This window comes from Bos taurus, chromosome 3 (assembly GCF_002263795.3).
Source record: "Bos taurus isolate L1 Dominette 01449 registration number 42190680 breed Hereford chromosome 3, ARS-UCD2.0, whole genome shotgun sequence".
Classification (NCBI taxonomy): Eukaryota; Metazoa; Chordata; class Mammalia; order Artiodactyla; family Bovidae; genus Bos; species Bos taurus.
Window position 1 is genome coordinate 110,689,766 of NC_037330.1, and position 27,209 is coordinate 110,716,974.

The 27,209-nt window shown below is 44.2% G+C and overlaps 3 protein-coding genes across 7 annotated transcripts in view; all 3 read left to right on the forward strand.

The window, feature by feature from the left end:
- The window catches only part of ZMYM6 (zinc finger MYM-type containing 6), a 45,837-nt gene extending 41,483 nt beyond the window's left edge, over window positions 1-4,354 (forward strand). For 4 of the 5 annotated variants that reach the window (XM_005204865.4, XM_005204866.5, XM_015466585.3 and 1 more), the window contains exon 16: window positions 1,659-3,612. In XM_005204865.4, coding sequence (XP_005204922.1) covers window positions 1,659-3,490 — 1,832 coding nt within the window. In that variant the 3' untranslated portion in view covers window positions 3,491-3,612. Of the gene's footprint in view, window positions 1-1,658 lie in introns of all 5 variants that reach the window. The other variant, NM_001206292.1, reaches the window with a different exon arrangement.
- A 761-nt stretch (window positions 4,355-5,115) lies between these two features.
- On the forward strand, window positions 5,116-8,385 carry TMEM35B (transmembrane protein 35B). The gene is made up of 3 exons (XM_002686553.7): window positions 5,116-5,246; window positions 6,697-6,877; window positions 7,831-8,385. The coding sequence occupies exons 1-3, from the start codon at window positions 5,139-5,141 to the stop codon at window positions 7,926-7,928; spliced, it is 387 nt and encodes a 128-aa protein (XP_002686599.4). The 5' UTR covers window positions 5,116-5,138; the 3' UTR covers window positions 7,929-8,385.
- Window positions 8,386-9,371: 986 nt separating this feature from the next.
- Window positions 9,372-15,367, forward strand: LOC101907642 (platelet-activating factor receptor). The gene is made up of 2 exons (XM_024989862.2): window positions 9,372-11,905; window positions 12,447-15,367. Exon 2 carries the CDS (start codon window positions 12,460-12,462, stop codon window positions 13,462-13,464), a length of 1,005 nt encoding a protein of 334 aa, XP_024845630.1. The 5' UTR covers window positions 9,372-11,905; window positions 12,447-12,459; the 3' UTR covers window positions 13,465-15,367.
- Window positions 15,368-27,209: the final 11,842 nt, after the last annotated feature.

Sequence of the window (27,209 nt, forward strand, 5' to 3'; positions counted from 1 at the left end):
CTGAACAAGCATCTCCTGTACATGTGCATTGCTCTTGAGATGTACTGACAGGCTGTTATAATTACTAAATACAAATTTAGTTACAAGCTTTAGTGGATTAACCTTGGTTCTTTTTTAAACACTGAATTAATTTACTAAAAGTATAACTATGTGTGTGAGGTATTGGTGATCAGGAAAATTATTTGAAAATGTTGTATACTCTTGCCCCAATCCATGTTAACTGCTTTTAATCCCACTACCCTTTTATTTTCAGGTATTTTTATAGCCTATTCTGCCTAAAACATTTATTTTAACTTTTTATTTTATATTGGAGTTTATAACCAATTAACAATATTGTGATAATTTCAGGTGGACAGCAAAAGTACTCAGTCATAAATATACTGCTGAAAACTTTTTTTGCTATTTCTTTTTAATGATAATTTTACTTCACAGAATATACTATATTTAAAAGCTTATTCTGTCAACAACTAACCATGAGTTTTTATGTAGGATGTCTTTCTTTTGGTAGGAGTCAAGGAGAATTGTTTTCCTTCCTCAGTAAATCTAATTTGTTTTATATTCCTGTTAAAATGATACACTCTTTGTTTACCTGTATTTTATATTAAATACACATCCACATATGGAAGGTAGTAAGGGATCTGTGGACAGCTACATATGTGGGTATGTGTGTGCTTATTACATTTTTTGAATGTCTAGATTCTATTAGGATGTTTTCCATATACTGTTGTAAACTACTTTTTTACTTGATATTGCATGAAAACATTTCATATCAGCATAAATTTAAATATATATTGCGATTCTTAATGGATGCACAGATCCCAATGTATATAACATACGGATATGTATATAACGTGTATCCATCCTCCTTAGGTTGAACATTTAGATTGCTACTGGTTTTTTAGTGTTATAAACAGTATTGAGTTAAGGGTGTATAAACAGATCTTTCTCCACTTGTATAATTATATCCTTAGGATAAATCCTAAGTAGTGGGATTACTGATTCAAAAGCTGTCATAGATTGTTAAGGCATAGATTTTGATGTGTTATTGCAGAATTACCCTCCTGAAAAGTTATATCAATTTATGCTCCAGCCAGCAATGTTTGATAGCATCCATTTCTCTGCACTTTGACACTGGGTATGAAACCCCTTTCCCCTCAACTTTAATTTTGAAAAATTCAAAATTTTGAGATTGAAAATACAGCACAATGAACACCCTTGGAAGAATATATGAATATACACAATGAATATACCCTTCATCTAGATTCACTCAATATTAACTTTTTTCAACATTTTTTTTCTCCTCTTACTCCCGTCCCCACATCTTTTAAAAAGTAAAATAGTTTATTTTTAACTTGGTGTGTTCTACAGACATCAGCCCTAATTCCACTCATGTATTGAATGCATGGCATTGCTAGGACATGAACGACTGCCCTCGGCTTTATTAATACTATTGTCAGGGACCAAGCTTTGAACAAACAGAAATTCAGCTAAAAACTGAATTAAAAATGGCATCATGGAAGTATTATGGTTTGTGTTTAAACCTTAATTAATATATGCTCTTGACAAATATAAATAGTAACAATGTAAATTTTAAATGCTTGGGGGATAAACATAAATTGCTTATTCTTGAAAATAACTGATTCAAATATTTCATTCAGATTTATCTATGCCTAATGAGAAAAATGATGTGGAACTTGATTCTCCACCTGCAAAGAAAAAAAGAATAGGTTTTTTCCAGACTTACGATGCGGAATATTTAAAAGTTGGTTTTATTATCTGTCCGGGATCAAAAGAAAGTTCACCGAGGCCACAGTGTGTCATCTGTGGAGAAATTTTATCCAGTGAAAACATGAAGCCAGCAAATCTTTCTCATCATTTGAAGACAAAGCATTCAGAATTAGAAAACAAACCAGTAGATTTTTTTGAAGAAAAATCTCTTGAAATGGAATGTCAAAACAGTGCTTTAAAAAAGTGTTTACTAGTTGAAAAGTCACTTGTTAAAGCTTCTTATTTAATTGCTTTCCAAATTGCTGCCAGCAAAAAGCCATTTTCCATTGCTGAAGAATTAATTAAACCATATTTAGTAGAAATGTGTTCAGAAGTTTTGGGTTCCAGTGCTGGAGACAAGATGAAAACCATTCCTCTTTCTAATAATACAATTGGACACAGGATTGATGAACTATCTGCAGACATTGAAGATCAGCTGATACAAAAAGTCAGAGAGTCAAAGTGGTTTGCCCTTCAGATAGATGAATCATCAGAAATCTCAAATACTACCCTTCTTTTGTGCTATATTCGTTTCATTGATTATGGTTGTAGTGATATAAAAGAAGAATTATTATGTTGCATTGAAATACCTTGCCAAATGACGGGTTTTGAAATATTTGAACTAATAAATAAATATATTGACAGTAAATCTCTGAATTGGAAGCATTGTGTTGGTCTCTGTACAGATGGGGCGGCAAGTATGACTGGTAGGTGTTCTGGTTTAAGGGCAAAAATTCAAGAAGTTGCCACGAATACGGTGGCATTTACACATTGTTTTATTCACCGTGAACATTTAGCAGCAGCAAAGTTGTCTCCATGCTTACATGAAATTCTTTTGCAGTCAGCACAAATTTTAAGCTTTATAAAGAGCAATGCGTTGAATTCACGAATGTTGACAATTTTGTGTGAAGAGATGGGGTCTGAGCATGTGAATTTACCACTTCATGCTGAAGTGCGTTGGATATCAAGAGGAAGAATTTTAACAAGATTATTTGAATTACGACATGAAATTGAAATATTTTTAAATCAGAAGCATTCAGATTTGGCCAAGTATTTTTTTGATGAGGAATGGGTTGCAAAGGTGGCCTATTTATCAGATATTTTTTCACTTATAAATGGATTAAATTTAAGTCTCCAAGGAACTATGACTACACTCTTCAATTTGTATAATAAAATCGATGTGCTTAAGAAAAAGTTAAAAACGTGGTTGAAGCGCACACAAGAGAATGATTATGACATGTTCCCTTCATTTTCTGACTTCTCCAGCTCATCAGGCTTAAATATGAGCAGTATGGCAGGCGTTATATTAGAGCACCTGGAAGGACTTTCTCAAATGCTCAATGATTGTTATCCACCAGAAGACGACGTGCGTTCAGGAAATCTGTGGATAATTAATCCTTTTACGAATCACCAAAAGAGTAATCTCACGGACTTGGAAGAAGAAAAATTAGCACAATTATCATCAGATTTAAGGTTACAATCAGTATTTAAATCAATGTCTGTAACTCAGTTTTGGATAAACGCAAAGGCAAGTTACCCAGAACTCCATGAAAAGGCGATGAGATTCTTATTACCGTTTTCAACTATTTATTTATGTGATGCTACCTTTTCAGCTTTGACTGAGTCAAAACAAAGAAATCTGTTGGTTTCTGGCCCTGCACTACGACTTGCTGTCACATCTTTAATTCCGAGGATAGAAAAATTGGTAAAGGAGAAAGAATAGTAATCTGCATATTCCTTATTATCAAAGTCTATAATTTTGTGTTAAATTTTGTATGAGTATCTGAAAATATAATTTCCTAGTGTGGATATATGTTCTCGGTGATTAAATACGTGTTTTAATAATTCTTCTCTTTTTGTTGAGGAATTTAATAATTACACATTTATACATAACTATATATAATTTTAATAGTCCAAGGTAGAGAACTTAGCTATTTTATTGATGGATCAGTCATTTGGATTAGTGACAAAGATGTAGGTAATGAAAGGCCCGGTTTGTTTTTGTTTTTTTTGGTTGGTGTTTTTTTTTTAACTTTTTATTTTTTGTTGGGGTATAGCCAGTTAACAGTGTTGTCAGTGTTGTGATAGTTTCAGGTGGACAGCAAAGGGACTCAGCAAAAGGCCCAGTTTATAATGTAATAGCTAACACACTTGGATGTTGAAACTGCTTGGCCTTTAGAAACACATGGGACATTTCAGTCTTCAGCCAGCCGGTTGTGGGTAGATAGAAAACCAGATCCAAGCAGCTTGGCTAACAGGAAATGGAAGCAGCAGGAGAATTTGAGACCCCTGTTAGGGGCCTCTCAGCTCTCTAGACCTGGCTTAGCGAACCTTTCTCATAAGAGGCCAGGTCGTGAATATTTTAGGTTTTGCAGGCAATATGGTGGGAACTACTCAGTTCTCTTGTTGCATCACAAATGGAGTGGTAGACAATACACAAACTGTGGTTCAATTAAACTACTTATTTATGAACACTGTAATATGAATTTCATATATTTTCAAGTGTCATGAAAGCTACCTTAAATTTTTTAAAAAATCATTAAAAAATGTAAACAAGCATTGTTAGCTGGGGGTGGGGGTTAGTTAGAAAAAAAAAAAAAGCACTTTCTAAATTCGTCATAGTTTTCTCATCCAGGTTTAGATAGATTTCGGTAAAAGAAAATGGGCCAGGAGTGGACTGCAAGGTTTTGTTCAGTGCAAACGCCTCTACCCACCGCTGCACATAGCTGAATTTTCAAACACCTTTCACATTGGAATTTCAACTGAGAGATATTAGAGCGAAAATGTATTTCAGGCAAAGATAAGAAACAGCTTATTTTATAATCACTAGCAATTGATTTATTCCTAATAATTTCACAAATAATTTACAAATAATTCTTTGTGTCAGGCGTTGTGCTGTATCTCAGGACTGATACTGCGCTATCCGCATTTCAGATGAGGACACCACTGGGGCCCGCTGAGGTTAGGTGACAGCTCCGATCGCCAAGCTAGCGTGGCAGGGGCAGGAGCGACCCCCTGCCCCACCGTCTTTTGACCCAAATGGAGCTTTTTTGCAAGCCACGTCCAGATACCCGTGTTTGATTCTTCTGCTCTGTCCATATTGGCTGGGAAACTTTCCCTGAATTCAGAAGGGACTGTTTAGTGTCAGTTAAGAGCAAGCGGGCGTCAGTGTCCCCAGCTGTGAGATGGGGATGCCCTGCCCCTGCGGTGCCTCTTCAGGCAGCCGGTGCCGGGCCGAGGGAGGGAGGCAGCCCCGCTGGGAGGCGAGGTCTTCCGGCCGCCCGGGGAGAGAGGCAACGCCCGGGCGGCAGGGGGCGGGTTTTCGGCGGCGCCCACCCCGGGGCGGGCGCGGCCCGCATGCCTGCGCGGCCATGGCGCTCCCGCTCACCGCTCTGCGCGTGCTGCTGGGCAGCTTCTTCGCGCTCACGGGGGCGGCCAAGCTTTCGGAGCAGATCTCGGCTCCGGTGTCGGAGCAGATGGTGAGCGGCGCGGCGTGGGCGGAGGGCGTTCGGGCGGGGGGATCGACCGCGCGGCAGCGGGGGCTGCAACCCCGGCCGTTACCCAGGTGCCCGGCCGGCCCCCGCCCCGCCTACCCGCGCCCCGCGGACCCGCCTGCCTTCGGGCTAGACGGCGCTAGCGCTGGGGGAGAGCGGCCAGCTCTCCGGTACACGTGGGCACTGGCCTGGGGAGTTCCTGCGAGTTCTCTGCCATCCCCTTCCCATCGGGTATCCCCTTCCAGGCAAATCTAGAGCCGGAAGAGGAATGCTCGGGGACCCTTTGCGGGAGGGAGTAGGACCGAGCTCCCTTGCTGCCCTCCTTCGTTTGCTTGAGTTCTCGGAAAGTTCTCGAGGCAGAGGTTTAACTAATCCCTCCTTGACAAAATAGGAAACTTGCCCTGAAGGTGGAGTGTTTCTGCTAAAGGTTACACAGCTAGTCAGGAAGCAGGACCCAAACTTTAGACCTTCAACTACCTTAGGGAAGCCTGGCGTGCTGCCGTCCGTGGGGTCGCAGAGGGTCGGAGGCGACTGAGCAGCTGAACTGAACTGAACTTAGAATCCGGAATCCTTCCTGGGGCCGGGAGGGAGGCCTAGAAGTCGCCCTTCGGCTTCCTGTCTAGTTCCACTCTCGGGAATGCTGACATGTCTTTCTGCCCACCAATCCACCCATCCCCTTAAACCAGCCAGATTTTCTAGACAAAGTACTTCCCACCTCCCCGCCCCTGCCCCCGTTTGGCCTGGCTTAGGGTGGGTTGTTTGGGGAAACATCCTCAGAGCCTGACGGCTTAGAGTTTCTTCCTTAGAGCCCCGAGTAGGGAAGGTAGAACTGAGGTTGGGGAGCAGGAAAAAGCCACCCTAAGGGTCCAGGTGAAGTCATGTCGCTCAGGACAGAGTTTGAGTCAGAGAGTTGAGTCACTCTGAACCCCTCAACCTCCTGTCTGCTGCAGTGAGATCCAGGTCCCAGCATATGATATTCAGTAGAACCTGTTTAATGAACAATACAATCTCTCTTTCCATCCCCTTCCTCATCTCCAAATACTCCCTTGCGTAGTAGCCTGAAGAGAAACCAGGCCATGCAGAAGGAAAGAGAAGTCATGAAGTTCCCAAGCCTTGGCACTAGATGAGAGGGGCCAAGCCTAGCTTCCTCTTCCTGGAATCTGGGGCTGGGTTGTAATCTGGTGAGAAAGTTCGTCCATCTGTGTACCACCATCCAGCCCTTTTTGGAGCATAAAGTGTTTTCTGATGCCAAAGCTCGGCCCCTCAGGGAGGCCCTCTCCTTTCCAGGCTGGCTGAGGTCAGCCCTGGCCCTGGCCTAGAATAGTAGCTCCTTTGCTGGGGGAGTTAAGGGTGCTGGCACAGAATGCCCCTGCGGAGCATCTGGGAGATGGATCCTTGGTGACTGTGGCTGACAGGCATTCCCTGCCACCTCTAGAAAGCCCTGTTCGTGCAGTTCGCTGAGGTGTTTCCGCTGAAGGTGTTCGGCTACCAGCCAGATCCCATGAGCTACCAAGTGGCTGTGGGCTGGCTGGAACTGCTGGCTGGGCTGTTGCTGGTCCTGGGCCCACCGATGCTGCAAGAGATGAGTAACTTGATTTTGACGCTGCTCATGATGGGTAAGGGGGTGGGGGAGGGGTGTGCAACCGGGCTGGTGAAATGGGGACTTCTGCGGGAGGAAAAAATCTGACTGCTCACTTTACTGTTGCCACGCTTTTTTCTCTGGAACCAGAAGCACTTTCTACTCACTTGCAGTTTCCATGGTCTTCAGACTAGGATAGGTGCTTTTAAAACTTACACTATAACAATTGTCAGCAGTTCTATTGGCTGCATGATATTTCTGTCATAAGGATATATTGGAACCTAAAAGCCCCTACCCCTTTCTCTTCACCCCTACCCTGAGATGAGGGAAGGAAGTAGCAGCTGCCACCAGACTCATGTGTCTGGCAGGTGGAACGGCAAGAAAGCCGGGCCCCCTGAACAGAAAGGCGGATGATTCCTGGAGGGCCCCCTTTCAGTAGCTCTCCCCACAGGAACTGCCAGTGTACAAAGACAGCTGCTGCTTCAAAGGCCAGACATCTTCAGGCTCTTCTGTATCCCCTGGCTTTGTGTCACCCTTGCTGCTGGCGCTCCTGCCCTTCTTCTAGGCTTTCTTTCCATCTCCGCAGCTTGCCCCATTTTCAGCTCTTCCCCACCATATCCACCACCAGTCCCTGGGCCTTCCCTTCCCTTCACTGGGGTTGAGAAAGGAGAAGGATCAGGGGCAATCTGATCCTTCAGAAAATGCCCACCTACTCACTCCATGCCCTGTTTGGTTGGATTGTTCCTGTTTTCTTTTTTGCCACCTGAGAGGGGCTGTGTTAGTTTAAGAAACTTCTGATTTCTGGTTCTGCTTTTTCTGGGGGATCAGAGGGTTGAGAGCAGCTAGTTTAGGGTGTGTGTATGTGGGGAGGGGGACGGTGTTCAAGAGAGGGCTTAAGCTCGAATGAGTCAACCTTGGCTGGAGGGCTCTGATCTCCTGGATCTCCCAGGCATTCCCTGGGAGCCTCAGGAACCTCATTTTCCATTCTAGGGGCTATCTTCACTTTGGTGTCTCTGAAAGAGTCACTGAACACCTGCGTCCCAGCCATCGTCTGCCTGGGGCTCCTGCTGCTGCTGGATATCTGCTAGCTCTAAGTCCAAACCAGAAAAGATGTCCAGACCCACTAGGAAGAAGTCTCCAAGTCCATTCAAGGAATCCTGGGAGTAGAGTATCTCTTGTCCCTTCAGGCCATATCACTGTCAAAGCAGAAACATGGTGGAACACAGAATGTCACCTTGTTACCCATACAGTCAAGGGTGGCCAGTGTTGAAGTAGACATCTGGTCTACCTGGCTCTGCTTTCTCAAGTAGACATGTGGTCTACCTGGCCCTGCTTTCTCTTGGACACTTTACTGCTCTTTTTTTTGAAGAGTCCATGTTACATACTCTTAGCGTTCCTCATGTCATGTGAAAGTAAATTTAAATGACCCAAACTTTTAATGCCCCCAAATAACTATTGATACTTTCAATTCCTTTGTATAACTGTACCTCCCAACTTTTTCATGTGTCTTTATTCGGATATATTTTTAATGAAAATGAGACTATATGTACTACTTTATTTTCCTTGCTTTCTAAACCTAACACACTAACTAACACCATTCCACGTCTATTTTATCTCATTGATGTTAATGGTTGCGTAGTATTCCATTGTAAGGGTGCAGTGTGATCACCATTCCACGTCTGTTTTATCTCATTGACGTTAATGGCTGTGTAGTATTCCATTGTAAGGCTGCAGTGTGATGTATTTATAAAGGCCCCCACTAGGAACATTTGGATTGTTCCCGATTTTTTTAGCTATTGTAAACCTCACAGTGAATCACCTCTACATACTTATTTTCTTTCCTTTGAAGCGAGAGTGCTGATTCAAAAGGCATGCATGTTTTTAAGATTTTATTATAAGCTTAGAATTTACACACTGAGTATGGCAGAATATTAAGAATACCTGCTTTTGCCTGCTGAGCCACATGAGATAATCCCTCCCATTCCTTTTTATCTCATGCACTTTAGAGTCACAAAGCTAACAAAAATGGGCATTGAGTCATCATTTTACAGGATCTGAAACCGCCAGGGCACTCAGTGCAGTGCTCCTTGGACATCTATGTAGAGGCAGGGGACAGCCAACTCCAAAAGGTGTTGTTAAAGCAGTGTGTTAAAGCAGTGCCGGAAACCGGGGATGAATCGCAGAAGCCCTAGGGAGTCAGAAGCGGGCGTGTAAGACAGTTCTCAAGGGCCAGTGACCATGTTAAGGTGCCTACTGTCATATCCCCAACCGCCTTCACCTAGGTAGGGAAATGATGTGCTTCCTATCAAGGAAAATAATGAAGAAAAAAGTTCATTTATTTATACAAATACTCTAGCCACAGCCTACAGCTTGCTTTTGGGGGTAGGGACAGTGGCTTTTGCTAGCCCACAGAAGTAAAAGAAGTAAAAGTAAAAGAAAAGAAGTGTATATTACTCCATTTCATCTTCACTATAGAACGGTAATTTCTGCTCTGACACTGACAAGCTGGGAACCTCAGGCAAACTGGCACTCTTAGGTCTGGTGTCTGAAAACACAGTGATGCAATCTATCTATAGTAGGTGTGTGTGTATGTGTATATATATGCATACTACGTATGCTGGTGCTGCTCAGTCCTGTTTGACTCTTTGTGACCCCAAGGACTGTAGCCTGCAAGGCTCCTCTGTCCATGGAATTCTCCAGGCAAGAATACTGGAGTGGGTTGCCATTTCCTTCTCTGGCGGATCTTCCCAACTTGGGGATCAAACTTGTGTCTCCTACATTGCAGGCAGTTTCTTCACCTGCTGAGCCATCTGGGAAACCCTCTACATATACAGAGTGTCAAAACAATAAGGAACCTTTTTCTGTTATGGGAGGTCCAGAGATAACATAGCTTCAGTTTCAATGTTGCATATTTTGGCTGCTTTACGATGACACCAGACTGATATTCTTTCAACTTTGTCCTCTGCTTCTTTCAATTTATTGACTACTGACATCAGGGTTATAAAATAGCTGCAGCAGCTCCAGACAACACATTTGCATATAATATACCATGATGAAAAGAGAGAGGAAAGCTCTTTTAGAAGACCCCTAGGTTTCCCTCATATCCCACTCTGCAGAATTATGTCATATTTCCATTCTTAAACCAATCACTGGCATGGGGAATGGAATTCCCATGATGGACTTAGACTAGTTAAGATTTACCCACACTGGTCAAGTGGTCAGCAAGAGAAGGGAGAGAGTAGGTAGTGCCTCTTACCACTTAATATGGATAATAATGGCAAAGATTTTTATAGAGTTGCTGTGAAGACTTAGTGAGTTAAAGTGCTTACAATAGTGCCTGCACATAATAAGTGCTCAGTAAATGCTGTTATTAAATAGCAGTTCTACAGATGGGAAAGTGGATTCAGAAAGCTTAAGTGCCCACGTGTCAGTGCTGAGACTAGAATTAAGGCTTGATTGACTCCAGAACCCAACACTTCCCACCGCACCAGCTGCCAAAGTCAGAAGTGGGCAAGCGTGGTACCCCTGCTCTTCAACTTTAAGGTAAATGGGATGATCAGTCCAACGTAATTAAATCTGCATTGCTTCCCAGAATTGCCCCTCTGCATGGATATTTTGAAGCTCTTGAAAGTAGAGCCTGGACACCCTAGGAGCCCGGCCTCTTCCCATCTCCACCCCTTCCAGGATTCCACAGCCAGCCTGTCTCCAGCCGGGACTTTGAGTAAAATCTCTCACAGCTGGCATTAGATTGAAGGCTCCTGTTTACCAAGGCCTGGCCTGTAAGCAGATTAGAAGCAACAAGGCCCTGCAAGCTTGACTCTAGGGCCCAACCAGCAGCTGCAGGAAAGGCTGGGTGCTGGAGAAGTAGGCTGGCCAGCTGGTATGGAGGAGTAGTTGGGATTGACAGCAGCAGGAGTATCTTCAGCTTTAGCAATGCTGCCTCAGTTGCAGGAGAAGCCAGGCCTTAGGAAATGGCACCCTCCTCCCCAAACCACAGCCTAAGCATTGGTTAGGTCAGCAGAATGACATTCAGCAGCAAGGCCTTCCTTATACGGTTTTATCTCCCTCCCTGTGCCCCCAGGCCTTGCATACTCCTTTCCTTTGGGGCTCTGGCCGCATCCCACACACCCCACTCATAGCTGCCACAGGTGGACCCCGCCCCTCCAGCTGTTGCTCCCATTCTTCATGTCCTGTCCAGGATTAGTTGGTTGATGGGAGGGTCTAGGATGTGTGGGTGGGAGTGGATTCTGCTCTGTCTCAGCTCCTTAGACCCCGGGCCCCAGAGAGAGCTGTAGCAGCCAGAGCAGCAAGAGGTAGGAGTGATCTGGTGGGATGGCAGGGAGACGTTCAGAGTGGGGAAATGGAGGGACAGAGACTTGGTGGACAGAGCCTAGAGAGAGGGGGAGAAAGGAATAGACTCATTCAGGATCCCAGAAAGGATGAGCCTGCGAAGCTCAAAGGCAGAAGTACAAATTTTGGTATTGGAGGAACCAAGTTTTGGGATATCCTAGGAGTGTGACTGTGTGCCAAAAATAGGAACAGGACATGGGCTTGTGCCCGTATCCCCCCTTGGAGAGAGGGGCAGTACGCCCAGATGTCTTTGTGCTGTTTGACTGAGGTGTCTGTCTCTAACACTGTGTGTGTGCCTGTGTGAGTGCACACATTTATCTGTGTGCTGCCTAGAGGGGAAGGGAGCTAATGGTTATGAAGTATCTCCCCAGTGTCAGCCAGTGCTCAGAGTTTTACTTATGTTTTCTCATAATCCTCCGAACAACCCTGTGAGGTAGGTATTTTAATCTCCATTTTACAGCAGAGAAGACAGGCTCCGTGAAGCTGAGTAATTTGCCCAAGGTCACATGGCAGATAAATATGTGTATCTAGAATCTGCCTGATTTCTGGGCCTGTGCTCTTTTGCTTTGCTGTCCAAAGTTCCAAATCAGACCCTGGACTTCTTTGTGGTCAAAAGACGAGGGGGAAGGAAACAGGCTGGAAAGCCTGAGATGTGAAAGCTTTTCAGCCCTGCCCAAGGTGCTCCAGGCAAGCCCCAGAGAGGACATTCACCAAGGTAAGTCCAAGGTCACTGTGCAGGGGCCTGTCTCCTGGGTCACTGCATCCTACGGCCGTAACTCCATCCATGCCTCTCCCCTACTGACCTGGATGGCACTGGAGCTGGAGGCTTGGGCTTTTTCGGGGAAGGAGTCTGTATTCCACCCTGGTTTCTCTGACTTCCTGTTGGCTCAGCCTTGCTGGGGCTTGATGCACATGCCCCTGCCCCACGAAGTGGAGCCCTACTCCACCTATAAGGGGGCACTTCCACCTTCCCAGTCGCCAAGGTGAAAAATTTCCAAGCTGTCTGGGATTCCTGACCCGCCCTCATTTCCCACATCTTTCACCAAGCTCATTCTACTAACTCTGTAGTCCCCTCTGCTCCACCTCCAGCGGGCACCGGCGGAACTAATTCCTCAGCCCCTCACAGGGGCTTCCCGGCTTCTAGTCTCCTCCCACCACGGATTTTGGAAGAGAGGACTGGGGTCTGGCGAGGAAAGGCGGGGTGGAGGGCTTCTTGTGCGGCTGGCCTCCACAATGACCTCTCTTCCTCTTGCTAGTACAAGGTCCGAGATGAACAGGAGCGTGGGGGACCTGGGTGTTGGCGGCTGCAGACCCTGGGACGACCCTGCTCGCTTCATTGTGGTGCCTGCGGCCTATGCCTTGGCGCTGGGCCTGGGGCTGCCAGCCAATGTGGCGGCCCTGGCGGTGTTCGTCCGCAGCGGCAGGCGCCTGGGCCAGGCCCTTCGTCTCTACCTGCTCAACCTGGCCCTGGCCGACGTGCTCTTCACGCTCACGCTGCCGCTGTGGCTCACCTACTACCTGGGCCCGGCCCACTGGCCCTTCCCGGAGGCCGCCTGCCGCGCAGCCGGGGCCGCCTACTATGTGTCCACCTACGCGGCCGTGGCCTTCGCGGCGCTCATCAGCGTGTGCCGCTGCAGCTCCGTGCACCGGCCCGGGCCCAAGGCGGCCGCCCGCCCGGCCCTGCGCCGCCGCGGCCCGGCCCGCGCCGCGTGCGCCGCCGCCTGGCTGGCAGGCCTGGCCTGCGCCGCACCCTCGCTGGCCGCCCCGCACGCGCTGAGCCCCGGGCCGGGCGGCGCCTCTCGCTGCCTGGAGCGCGGCTGGGCGCGCGCCGGCCTGGCCTACACCACCGTGGCCTTCTTCACCGCCGCCTTCCTGCTGGTGCTCGCGGCCTACGTGAGCCTGGCGCGGGCGCTCGCTGCGCCCTCGGGCCCGGGCCCAGCCCGCGCTGGTGCGCACCGGCGCGCGGCCAGGACGATGGTGTTGGGGCTCCTGCTGGTCTTCGCCCTCTGCCTGGCGCCCTACCACCTGCTGCTGGCGCCCTGGGTAACGGGGCAGGAGGTCGCCGCGAGCCGCGAAGGCGGCGGATGCCGGGCCACCTCCACGCTCGACGTCCTGCACACCCTCAGCCTGGCGTTGCTGAGTCTCAACAGCTGCCTGGACCCTCTCATCTACTGCTTCTCGGTGCGCCGCTTCCGCCGGGACTGCTGGGCGCTGAGCTGCCGTCTGGGGGTGGGGGCACCTGGGGCGCACTCGGCCTCCTTGGCTTCTTCCTAGAAGGGTCCCTGGCCCACTGCCTGCTTCACCCTTGCCACCCTCCCAGCCGAGTCCTGGGTGGTGGAAGCTCTTTGCAAGGACGTGGATTCCAATTCTGACACAGCCACAGACTAGCCGCCTGTAACTGTAGACCTCCAGGCTCTGCCAAAAGGGGGAAAACTTTGTAAGCGGAAAGTTCCCTAGACTTTACCATTGTTTGGATACGCATAGTATGCCATTGTTTTTAAAATCTCTTGGGATAAACCCCAAAGTCCTTAAAAGGTCCTCCAAGGCCTGACTGGCTCCAGCTTCACTCTCCGCATCCTCTCATCTGCATCTTCCCTCTTCTCTACCACGTCTGCGTCCCCGTGGGTTGAGTCACATTATCAGTCCCTGGAACAGACCAGTTTCCTGCCCTTCAAGGCCTTTGGAATTGATTGCCAGGAATGATGTCCCTCGGTCTCCTTCATTAATTCCTTTTCATTATCACCTCCTCAAAGGTGGAAGTTTTCTTGATCAGCACCACATACGCCTTACCCTAGACTGGATTAGATATGATTGCTCCCTTGTCTTTCCATAATTGCAATCAATTAACTGGATAGTTCTTTCTTTTTTTTTTTTTCTTGGTTTTTCTGCCTGTAGTTCTTTCTCTTTTCAGAATGTGTTTATGTTGATCCATAAGAAAGTGCCATTTTTTTAGACCCAGAAAGGTTGAATAGTGGCAGTTTTATTTTTATCCAGTTCAACTTAATGAATTCCATGTTTGCCTTATTTACTGCTTGCTACTGTTCTTTGCACGTAGTAACACTTCAGTATGTCAGATGAATGCATGAAACGTGAATATCATTAGCTTAAAATGCCCAAGGACTCATTCAGACACTCCAGTCTCAGATTTTCTTCAAGTGTTTCTGGGATTCTCTAAGCTTATATTACCCAGATGCATTCCTGACTGAGTACTGATGATTGCTTCCTTTTGCTGTTGCTGGTTATCTGCAACTCGTCCATCACCTCCAATGTGCCAAGATTCCAGGGCCAAGACTTGGTGATAACCAAGCTGGATATCCATCCTGCTATTGCCTGGGAGAGGGATTGGCCAGACTTGCTGCCTTCAGCTTCAGCTGAGCAGAGAGACTGTCGGTGCAAATCCCTGCCAATGGTTCTGGCCTCTGGTTCTTTCTCTCCTTGTGCCTTGATGACTTAGCAGTTGGCTTCAAGTGGGAAAGGGAACCTCTCCCTCTCTTCAGCCATGTTACTGGGGGCTCCATAGCAAGACTGCTTGGGTCTCGAGTTTAATGAGTGAGGGCAGCATATTCACGTTGCCAAGTCAGCTGGGTCAGGACAAGTTCACCGATCAGCCACCATGTCATACTGACTTCCAGTCCTATTACTGAATTTGCCTTCTAATAGTAAATTTGAGAAATTTCTTCTTTTATTTTTGATAAATTACCTTTCATTGGTCCTTTATTCCTTATTTAAATGTTTTCTTTTGCATTTTAAAAGTAATACACATTCATAAAAATAAATTCAAAGTACTAGAGAAAAATGCAAAATAGAAAATAAAGGTCCCCCAGTGGTAACCACTGTTCACAGTTTCTTGTGGTGTATATCTTTCCAGAGGTTTTCTATTTCAGTACAAATACATGTATAGTCAATTTCCTCCAAAAATCCACAAATGGGATAGTAGTACAAGGCTTTTCTGTGCTTTCCTCATTTAATATATCTTGTACATCTGTTAATATCAGCACATATCAATCAACCTCATTTTTTGAATAAAAGCAAAGTATTTATTTTACTCAATTGGTCCCCCTGTTAATGTGCATTTGTTTCTACTGTTTTACTGTGATAAATAATGATGCAATGAGTGTCGCTGTCCACAAATCTTTGCATACTTGTAAATCTATAGAATAAATCCCTGGCAATGAAATTGCTGTGTCAAGGAGTATGTATGTGCACTCAAGTTGTTTAATCACATCACCAAATTGCCTCCAAAAATGGGGTACCAATTACATACCAATCAACAACTTTGTAACACTCCCTGTTTTACCACACCCTCACTAGAAATGGATATATTCACTTGCCTCTCTGGACTTCTGTCTGTATTTCAACTGTGAGCATAGTTAATTTGTTCTTTTTCCTAGAAGGCTTCTCAGTCTCTTCCATATTTGTTTGAAACCTGTCTGGGGCAGGAGTAGGAAGAGAAAGGGTATCACCTGAGACCTCGCAGTAGCCAAACTTTACCCTGTCTTTCTCACTGGAGGAATTAAGCAAGAGCCCAAATGCCCACTGGTAGGTCTGCAGTAATTGTCATCCTTCTTCCCTGGGAGTTTCGTTGGCTCATTCCATGCAACACTAACCATCATCTCAGGCCAAGGCCAGCAGAAACAGCTTGAGCCCACATCATGAATTCACTTGCTTTGGTGGAATGAATTGCTCATCCCCAGGGACTGTGCAAAGCTGAGTCTGAGAAATGATCCTGTGTCCACACTAGAGCCAGCTGAATCTCCTGAGGCTGAATTTTATTTTGTCCAAATAAAAAATGATTCCCTGTGGCATCATCCATCCCTGTGGTCTTGTACTATCTTGCTTTTGATGTGACTTTTCCCTTAGTGAAGTAGTTTCCTTTGGGAGATGTCTAACTTAGTCTTATTTGTCCGGCCTAGGGAAAAAGAACTTGAGAGTCGATTGCCTCTGGGAGGTCAGGCACAATGGAAAGAAGGCATCTGTCTGGAGTTACTGTGTGTTGGAATTCTCTCCCTGCTGACTCAGAGGAGTGGGAACTTGGGGAGATAACCCAGAGGCAAAGAGCCTGAGGGATAAGAGAGACTAGACTGCTTTGCACTGTCAATCCTTTTGGATTCTTGGTTGCCTTATTTATTCTAAACTTTCAAGAATTTGACCTAAGACCCACTCTCAAACCAGGATGAAAAAGAAGGAGCCCAGGTTGGTCCTTGATTAGATGCTGGACACCCACTTTCTCTAGGATCCAGGAAAAACTCTGCCGACTGTTTCCAGAAGCTGGTGGCGTCTAGCGCATGTTTTCAGTATGCCCTAGGCCCCTGTCCCTCTAGTGAAGCCAGAAATGCCCAACTCTCACCCCGACCCACCCAGGCCACACCCTGTGGCTGTGGGGTGCACATGTGGTGCAGAGAAGCTGCTCCTGACTCAGAAGAAAGTTTCCCTTCTCTACTGACCCCTGCTCTTTCCCTCAATTCAGTTACTGTCCAGGTCTCTGGATCCAACCCCTTGGGCTCTGCAAACACCTGCTTAGAGTCCCTCAGCCAGCCCCGCATCCTCTGTGACCCTGCTTGCTCTTCCTGAGTCCTACCCTGGAGACCAGGCCCCACCTGCTCCTTCCACCTCTGTAGGGAAGCCTGTCAGACTTCAGCTGGTTTCTCTCTTGTCCTCAGGCCCTGGCCCCAGGTGTGCTCTCTGCAGCTGATTCTTTGCCTTGCCATCTATTAGCCTTTCTTCTAGACTTAGTGGGAATATAGCGTTTCCCCTTGGGTCCCCTAGGTGCCCCTGTGGCTGCAGCTGTCCTTCACTGGCCCTGAAACCAGCTCCATGGACTACATTCCAGCTTCAGGGACTGGGACCTTCTTCCCAGAACTGTCATTCTAGGACTCTCCCAGTACTATTCTGCCACTGGTGTAGCACATGACCACCATCTGGCCTTAATGCTATCTTTTTTTTTTTTTAACATTTAAAATATTTTTTTGCCTGCCCTGGCTGCTGTGTGCAGGCTTTCTCTAGTTGCGGCGAGCAGGGGATCTTCTCTAGTTGCGGTGCACAGGCTTCTTCTTGCGGGGGCTTCTCTTGTTGCGGAGCACCTACTCTAGGGCATGCGCAGGCTTGAGTAGTTGTTGGCACAGGAGCTCACTAGTTATGGCTTACAGGCCCTAGAGTGTGCAGGCTTTGGTATTTGTTGTGCCTGGGCTTAGCTGCCTGCGGTATGTGGAATCTTCCTGGACCCAGGATGGGTCCCCTGTCCCCTGCGTTTGCAGGTGGATTCTTTAACCACTGGACCACCAGGGAAGTCCACTAATGTGATCATTAAAGCATACTTCCTCACCTCTAATTCTTACTGAGCACCAGTCTAGTTCTGAAATGTACTGGTTGGGCTGCTGGGTTCATGCTCGTCCCTAGCCTTTGTGGGATCCTGGGCAAAAGTATAGATGGAGGCCCACATATTATATGTCTAAATATTTGCAAGTTATAAATTAAGCAAGCAATGAAAGTGTGTGTGCTCATTCCTGTCTGACTTTCTGTGACCCAGACTGTAGCCTGCCAGACTCTTCTGTCCATGGGATTTTCTGGGCAAGCATACTGGAGTGGCTTGCCATTTCCTCTTCCAGGGCATCTTCCTGATGCTGGGATTGAACCCATGTCTCCTGCATCTCCTGCGTTGCTAGCGGATTCTATTACTGCTAAGGCAAAATTAAGCAAATTAATTAAGCAAACACATTGTTAAATAAAATGTGTTTCATCCATCTATCTTGACAAGCTGTGGTTTTTCAAGACTGAAAGTCAGCAAATTATCAAAGACGATTGAATTTAATTCTACATATTATGTTTAAATATTATATTTGGGTGGTATTTAATAAATTATTATTACAGAAAATATGTTACTTTAATTTCATTATATGTGTTACTATAATTTATAATTTTTTTTTTTTTACCATTTCTTCAAGCCATTTCTATTCTCACACAGAAATTCTTGAGTTTTTTTAAAAATTTTCAATAATAAAATTTAATTTTAAAATAACAGAAAAGGACACCTTGTTGCTAAATTTCTTCAGCTCTTTCTTCAATCAGGGTTATAACTCAATCTACAGTGGCCACAAAGTAGCCTCTATAGAAATTTGTTTTGAGATTATTGGTCTGAATCTTATTCATTGTCAGACAAATATTTTCCTTTCATTGTTCTAACTGCCTTATATTTTAGTGAGATCTCATTATGGTTGTATATTTCACATGCTGTGTTTTTTAATTTCAAAAAAACGTTTTCTGATATGTATAGAAATAGAAATGCATTTTTGCAAAAAAAAGCAAAATGGCTGTATGAGGAGGCCATACAAATAGCTGTGAAAAGAACAGAAGCAAAAAGCAAAGGAGAAAGGAAAGATACACCCATTTGAATGAAGAGTTCCAAAGAATAGCAAGGAGAGCTAAGAAAGCCTTCCTCAGCGATCAGTGCAAAGAAATAGAGGAAGACAATAGAATGAGAAAGACTAGAGATCTCTTCAAGAAAATTAGAGATACCAAGGGAACATTTCATGCAAAGATGGGCACAATAAAGGACAGAGATGGTATGGACCTAACAGAAGCAAAGATATTAAGACAAGGTGACAAGAATACACAGAAGAACTGTACAAAAAAGATCTTCATGACTCAGATAACCATGATGGTGTGACCACTCACCTAGAGCCAGACATCCTGGGATGCAAAGTCAAGTGGGCCTTAGGAAGCATCACTACAAACAAAGCTAGTGGAGGTGATAGAATTCTAGTTGAGCTATTTCAAATCCTAAAAGATGATGCTGTGAAAGTGTTGCACTCAATATGCCAGCAAATTTGGAAAACTCAGCAGTGGCCACAGGACTGGAAAAGGTCAGTTTTCATTCCAATCCCGAAGAAAGGCAATGCCAAAGAATGCTCAAACTACCGCACAATTGCACTCATTTCACACACTAGTGAAGTAATGCTCAAAATTCTCCAAGCTAGGCTTCAACAGTACATGAACCATGAACTTCTGGATGTCCAAGCTGGTTTTAGAAAAAGCAGAGGAACTAGGGAAGGGATCAAATTGCCAACATCCGTTGGATCATCGAAAAAGCAAGAGAATCCCAGAAACACATCTATTTCTGCTTTATTGACTATGCCAAAGCCTTTGACTGTGTGGATCACAATAAACTGTGGAAAATTCTGAAAGAGATGGGAATACCAGACCACCTGATCTGCCTCTTGAGAAATTTGTATGCAGGTCAGGAAGAAACAGTGAGAACTGGACATGGAACAACAGACTGGTTCCAAATAGGAAAAGGAGTACGTCATGGCTGTATATTGTCACCCTGCTTATTTAACGTCTATGCAGAATACATCATGAGAAATGCTGGACTGGATGAAGCACAAGCTGGAATCAAGATTTCCAGGAGAAATATTAATAACCTCAGATATGCAGATGACACCACCCTTATGGAAGAAAGCGAAGAAGAACTAAAGAGCCTCTTGATGAAAGTGAAAGAGGAGAGTGAAAAAGTTGGCTTAAAACTCAACATTCAGAAAACGAAGATCATGGCATCTGGTCCCATCACTTCATGGGAAATAGATGGGGAAACAGTGGCTGACTTTAATTTTTTGGGGCTCCAAAATCACTGCAGATGGTGACTGCAGCCATGAAATTAAAAGGTGCTTACTCCTTGGAAGGAAAGTTATGACCAAGCTAGACAGCATATTCAAAAGCAGAGACATTACTTTCCCAACAAAGGTCTGCCTAGTCTAGGCTATGGTTTTTCCAGTAGTCATGTATGGATGTGAGAGTTGGACTATAAAGAAAGCTGAGTGCCAAAAAATTGATGCTTTTGAACTGTGGTGTTGGAGAAGACTCTTGAGAGTCCCTTGGACTGCAAGGAGATCTAACCAATCCATCTTAAAGGAAATCAGTCCTGAATATTCATTGGAAGGACTGATGTTGAAGCTGAAACTCTAATACTTTGGCCACCTGATGTGAAGAACTGACTATTTTGAAAAGACCCCATTGCTGGGAAAGACAACAGAGGATGAGGTGGTTGGATGGCATCACCGACTCAATGGACATGAGTTTGGGTCAACTCCAGGAGTTGGTGACGGATAAGGAGGCCTGGCATGCTGCAGTCCATGGGGTTGCAAATAGTCAGACATGACTGAGTGACTGAACTCAACTGAACTGATAGAAATATGTTTTAGTTTTAATACTGAACTAGTCAGCTGTTTCTATAAACTTTTACTGCTGCTAAGTCACTTTAGTCATGTCCGACTCTGTGCGACCCCATAGATGGCAGCCCACCAGGCTCCCTGTCCCTGGGATTCTCCAGGCAAGAACACTGGAGTGGGTTGCCATTTCCTTCTCCAATGCATGAAAGTGAAAAGTGAAAGTGAAGTTGCTCAGTCGTGTCCGACTCTTAGCGACCCCATGGACTGCAGCCTACTAGGCTCCTCCATCCATGGGATTTTCCAGGCAAGAGTACTGGAGTGGGGTGCCATTGCCTTCTAACATTTTTAATTAACAAGCAATAGTATAAATCAAGTAACTTGGTAATACCTATTTAAAATTAATATATTTTTCCATCAATGAGTATGGTTTGTTTTTCATTGGAGAATTTTAATTGTTTCATTTAATTTTTCTGGTATATATCTTAAATTAAATATAATTAATGGCATTTAGTTGAGGTTTCTACCATGTGTCTGAAAGTGACACTGAGGTCATATCTGTTGTATTTCATCAATGTATTCCATCTTTGGGAATTTCCAGAAAATATTGTGTATAATCTGAATTACTCCAAAAAATGTCACTGCTATCAGAACAACTTGAAACTATCAGTTCAGTTGAGTTCAGTCATTCAGTTGTGTTCGACTCTTTGCGACCCTGTGGACTGTAGCACGCCAGGCTTTCCTGTCTGTCACCAACTCCCGGAGCTGGCTCAAACTCACGTCCATCAAGTCGGTGATGCCATCCAACCACCTTATCGTCTGTCATCCCCTTCTCCTCCTGCCCTTAATCTTTCCCAGCATCAGGGTCTTTTCCAGTGAGTCAGTTCTTTGCCTCAGGTGGCTAAAGTATTGGAACTTCAGCATCAGTCTTTCCAATGAATATTCAGGACTGATTTCCTTTAGGATTGACTGGTTTGATCTCCTAGGTATCCAAGGGACCCTCAAGAATCTTCTCCAACACCACAGTTCAAAAGCATTAATTCTCCAATACTCAGCTCTCTTTATGATCTAACTCTCACATCCATACACGGCTACTGGAAAAACCATAGCTTTGACTATACAGAACTTTGTTCGCAGAGTAATGTCTCTGCTTTTTAATATGCTGTTTGGTTTTTCATAGCTTTTCTTCCAAGGAGCAAATGTCTTTTAATTTCACGGCTGCAGCCACCATCTGCAGTGATTTTGGAGCCCAAGAAAATAAAGTCTGTCACTGTTTCCTTTGTTTCCCCATCTATTTCCCATGAAGTGATGGGACCAGATGCCATGATCTTCGTTTTCTGAATGTTGCGCTTTAAGCCAACTTTTTCACTCTCCTCTTTCACTTTCATCAAGAGGCTTTTCAGTTCCTCTTCACTTTCTTCCATAAGGGTGGTGTCATCTGCATATCTGAGGTTATTGATATTTCTCCCAGCAATCTTGATTCCAGCTTGTGCTTCTTCCAGCCTAGCATTTCTCATGATGTACACTGCATAGAAGTTAAATAAGCAGGGTGACAATATACAGCCATGACGTACTCCTTTCCCTATTTGGAACCAGTCTGTTGTTCCATGTCCAGTTCTAACTGTTGCTTCCTGACCTGCATATAGGTTTCCTAAGAGGCAGATCAGGTGGTCTGGTATTCCCATCTCTTTCAGAATTTTCCACAGTTTATTGTGATCCACACAGTCAAAGGCTTTGGCATAGTCAATAAAGCAGAAATAGATAGTCACTGGGTATTTTCTTCCCTGGGCATTTGCTCATTCTATGCATGAATTGAGCTTGACTCATGCAGAGAGCTTCTGCTGGTAGAAAAAGGAACCACCAGTCTTTTGGCAGTTAAGTGGGGCTGTTGTGAAAAGTTGGGATCTCTAAAACATGCTGGTTATAACTATAGGATATTTTCTGAGTTCAGAGTTTGAGTATGAAAGGCTGGAAAGGTAGGATGAGTGCTTCCAAAAGCCCAAGCAAAGTCTCTCATAATCTTGAGATGCTTGGGACACAAAGTCCAACTAGAAGAATGAGGCCTGTTGTAAAAACATTGCTGATATTCCTCTCAAGAAAGTTTCCAGACTTAGAAGATGTTAGGGTAAATAGGAAGTAGAAAAAGAGGCTAAAGGGCTAGGTGCAGAGTCTTAAAGGGCAGAGCTGAATCTCCGGCAGGTCTTTCAGGGTTGAGGAGACAGAGAGCCTCTGGACTCTTGGTCAAAATCCAGAGAAACACCACCCTGAAAGCAGAAATGAATTGTAAGTGGGCCGAATCATACTAAAACTGTCACCCAGTTCTGTCTTAGTTAACTTCTGGCTGGATTGAGGTGATCAGTCCCTTATCCTGTCTGCCTAAGAGATAAAAGATGGAATTTTCTATGATGGGAGATACCATACAGAGCTTCTACATGTCTTTTACAGACAATGTCTGGCATACAATAAAGTTACTAGGAATGCAAAGAGGTAGGAAAATGAAACTGATCAAGAGAATAAACAGAAAATAGAAATGGATCCATAAATGATCTAGGTGTTGGAGTATAAGACAAAGACTTTAAATATTTAAAATTAATTAAAAGGATTAAAGAAAATAGAGGAAAATAAGGACAAAATGTATTAAAAATAGACATTTTCAGTGGAGAATTAGAATTCTCAAACAGGAATCCAATGATTGATTTGAGAACAATAGAGAGAAGGTAATATAGGCAACCCTTGGGATTTTTTTTAACAGAATAACAGTTAACAAGCAGAATTCACATATCTAATTTCACCCAGTCAAAAACCTATATATAAAAGTAAAACAATTAATCTCTTGCTAGAAGCAAATCTATCAGTAAACATGAGCAATTAGTGTTACAGAATAAAGTTTTACCATAGTAATTTTGGGGGGAAGAAAGAGTCATTAGCATTTCAACACTGATGGAAACAACATAGGAAAAGTCTATCATCAAATAATTTATTGGCCTCTGGCACGCAAAATGATGAGTCAAATAACCTTCTTAGTTGTAGCCTGTCAAGGCTTCTGTCTTGGAGCATCAGAGATAATCAGAGCTGGGGTTGAAAATTCAAAACTGGCAGCAGTTTACATAGGGAAGGCATAAGCCATATAAGCAAACTGTCTTTGTAAAAGCGCCAACTGAGGAAAAAAAATGATATATTACTATGATTTGGAAGAAAATACAAAATCTAATATTCCAATACATTCAAATTATTTTGCTTGGATTGTTAAATTTTTCTTGGAAATTAAGGCATGACAGAAGCATGGGATACAGACGGGGAAAAGCATGGGATCTGGAGTTAGAGAGACCTAGGATAGAATCCCGGGAGAAGGCAATGGCACCCCACTCCAATACTCTTGCCTGGAAAATCCCATGGACGGAGGAGCCTGGTGGGCTGCAGTCCATGGGGTTGCTAGGAGTCGGACACGACTGAGCAAATTCACTTTCACTTTTCACTTTCATACACTGGAGAAGGAAATGGCAGCCCACTCCAGTACTCTTGCCTGGAAAATCCCATGGATGGAGGAGCCTGGTGTACTGCAGTCCATTGGGTCGCTAAGAGTCGGACATGACTAAGCGACTTCACTTTCACTTTTCACTTTCATGCATTGGAGAGGGAAACGGCAACCCACTGCAGTGTTCTTGCCTGGAGAATCCCAGGGATGGGGGAGCCTGGTCAGCTGTCGTCTATGGGGTCACTCAGAGTTGGACACGACTGAAGCAACTTAGCAGCAGCAGCAGCAGGATAGAATCCCACTTTTACCATGTTCCAGATACAGGACCTTGGCAAAGTACTGCCCCTTCATATGATCAATTTTACTCAGATGTAAAGGATGAGACAGCACCCATAAGGTGTCTCTTCTAATACTTGGATATTGGACTTTCCTGGTAGTCCAGTGGTTAAAAATCTGCTTTGCAATGCAGGGGACAAGTGTTTGATCCCTAATTGGGAAAGTAAGACCCAATATGCTGCAGAACAGCTAAGCCCGTGTTCTGGGGATTCTACGTGCTGCAATAAAAGATCCTACATGACACAACTAAGACCTCAGTTCAGTTCAGTCGCTCAGTTGTGTCCGGCTCTTTGCAACCCCATGAGCTGCAGCATGCCAGGCCTCCCTGTCCATCACCAACTCCCGGAGCCCACCCAAACTCATGTCCATTGAGTCAGTGGTACCATCCAACCATCTCATATTCTGTTGTCCCCTTCTCCTCCTGCCCTCAATCTTACCCAGCATCAGGATCTTTACTATTGAGTCAGCTGTTTGCATCAGGTGGCCAAAGTATTGGAGTTTCAGCTTCAGCATCAGTCCTTCCAGGACTGATTTCCATTAGGATGGACTGGTTGGATCTCCTTGCAGTCCAAGGGACTCTCAAGAGCCTTCTCCAACACCACAGTTCAAAAGCATCAATTCTTTGGTGCTCAGTTTTCTTTATAGTCCAACTCTCACATCCATACATGACCACTGGAAAGACCATAGCCTTGACTAGACAGACCTTCCTTTGTATGCAAACTAAGACCTCAGGCAGCCAAATAAATGAGTAAATAAAAAATTTAAAAATACTTGAAAATGGAAAGGTGTCAATAGACGGTGGTGCTAATTCTTGCAATTGTGATGAATCTAGTGGTTGAACATTAAACGCTCAGTTTGAAAATTTTGTTTTTAATTTGGACTTCTTTGCATAGATTTGCTTCTATAGTGCTGTAGGAATAAAGTGTAATATGAAAGTGAAAGTCACTCAGTCATGTCTGACTCTTTGAGACCCCATGGACTATACAGTCCATGGAATTCTCCAGGCCAGAATATTGGAGTGCGTAGCCATTCCCTTCTCCAGGGGATCTTCCCAACCCAGGGATCCAACCCAGGTCTCCCACATTGCAGGCGGATTCTTTACCAGCTGAGCCACCAAGGAAGCCCAAGTATAATATAATGGAATATAAAACGTAGCATCTAAACACTGGTCACACTCAGGACAGACACTGAAGCTGAATATTGACTAGGAAATTTGGATATGTAAAAATGAATTATATCCCAGTATTTTTCAACATGAAACAGAGAAGCTGGAATGTAACAGTAAGAAGAAACTTATTGTTAGCACAATGTCAGAAGTGGAGATGTTTGAGATTTTGTATTATAACTGATCTTCTACATTATGAATTTTAACTAAAACCAGAGGATGTACTGAAAAAAACAGGTTCCTCTCTCTGGCTGACTCAGGTGAGTGACCATTCTGAAAAGGCTGTTGTTATTAAGAAACGGGACAGGGTTAAACAAACAGGGATAGTAGCTTATATCCTCTGCTAAAAGAAGTGCTCACATATTTCCATTGCAAATGAAACAGAGAATGTTGTTAGAAGGGAGAGTCCCTTCTGACAGTACCTGCTGATGAGGACTGTGATTGTCTATGACTGGTCATAGCCGGGACTTCCAAGTTGAGACTATAGCCCACCTTTGTCTAAACCCCCCAGCTATCACTATTTGCCAAGAAAAATGAAAACTAATCTGAATTTCTTTACTTTAAAAATCTACGACATTAAAAAAGAAAGAAAAGGAATCAAATAAACATTCTAGGACCTGAAATTAAGACCTCATTGGATGGACTCAACAGCAGATTGGACATAGATTATAAAATTAGCAAAATTCAAGAAAAGCCAATAGAAAATATTCAAATAGAAGAGCACAGAGAATAAAGAAGAAAAAAAAGTGTAAGAACAGAGCAAAAAATATGAGATTAATGAAAACTCCAATATGCTTGTAATGGAGAGCCAGAGAGAGGATATCCAGGAGAGGATAAAGAAGATAGGGTAAGGGATAAATCTGAAGAAAATAGAGCTAAGAACTTTTCAAAATTGATGACATACTTTGACTCACAGTTTCAAGAACTTCAGTAAACTCCAAGTATGATAAATAAAAACAAACAACCAAAAAAAACCTCACAGACATATTTTAGTCAAAGAGTTTAAATTCAGAGAGTAGAAAGTCTTAAAATCATACAGAAGACTCATTACATTCAAAGAAGCAATAGTAAGATTAAAATGTACTTTTCCAAAGAAAATGTGAGAGGTAGAAGACAATGGAATGACATCTTCAAAGTGTTGGGGAAAAAACTGACAACCTAGAAAAAAAGTCATTCAAAAATAAAGGTGAAATTGGGACTTCCCTGGTGGTCCAGTGGTTAAGAATCCACCTGCCAGTGCAGGGGACACGAGTTTGATCCCTGGGCCAGGAAGATCCCACATGCCAAGGAGCAAGTAGGCCTGTGTGCTGCAACTACTGAGGACCACATGCCTAAAGCCTGTGCTCTGCTCCTAGAGAAGCCACCCCAGTGAGAAGCCTGTGTGCCTAATGAGGAGGAGCCCCCACTCGCTACAACCGGAGAAAGTCCACCTGCAGCAATGAAGCCCCAGTGCAGCCAGAAAAAAGGTGAAATAGAGACAAGCAAAAACTGAGGAAGGCATCACTAGTATCCCTACAATATAAGAACAACTAACGTAGGATAGACTGTCATAAGTCAAGAATGCATATTGCAACCTCTAGGCTAAACACTGAAAGAATTATAGAAGAATATATAGCAATAGAAGGTGATAGAAGTGAAAAATAGAAAATGAGAAACACCAATTAATTTTAAAAAGGCAAGTAACATAAAAGAGCAAAGAAATAAAGGGACTGAGAGAAAACTAACAGCAAGATAGTAGAGTTAAGCCAAACTATATCAGTAATTACATTAAATGTAAATCACAAAATGATCAAATTAGGAGTCAACACTGGTCTGATCAGATAAGAAACAAAACCCAATGATTTGCTTTTTATGAGATACACTTTATATTAAAGGATGCAGACAA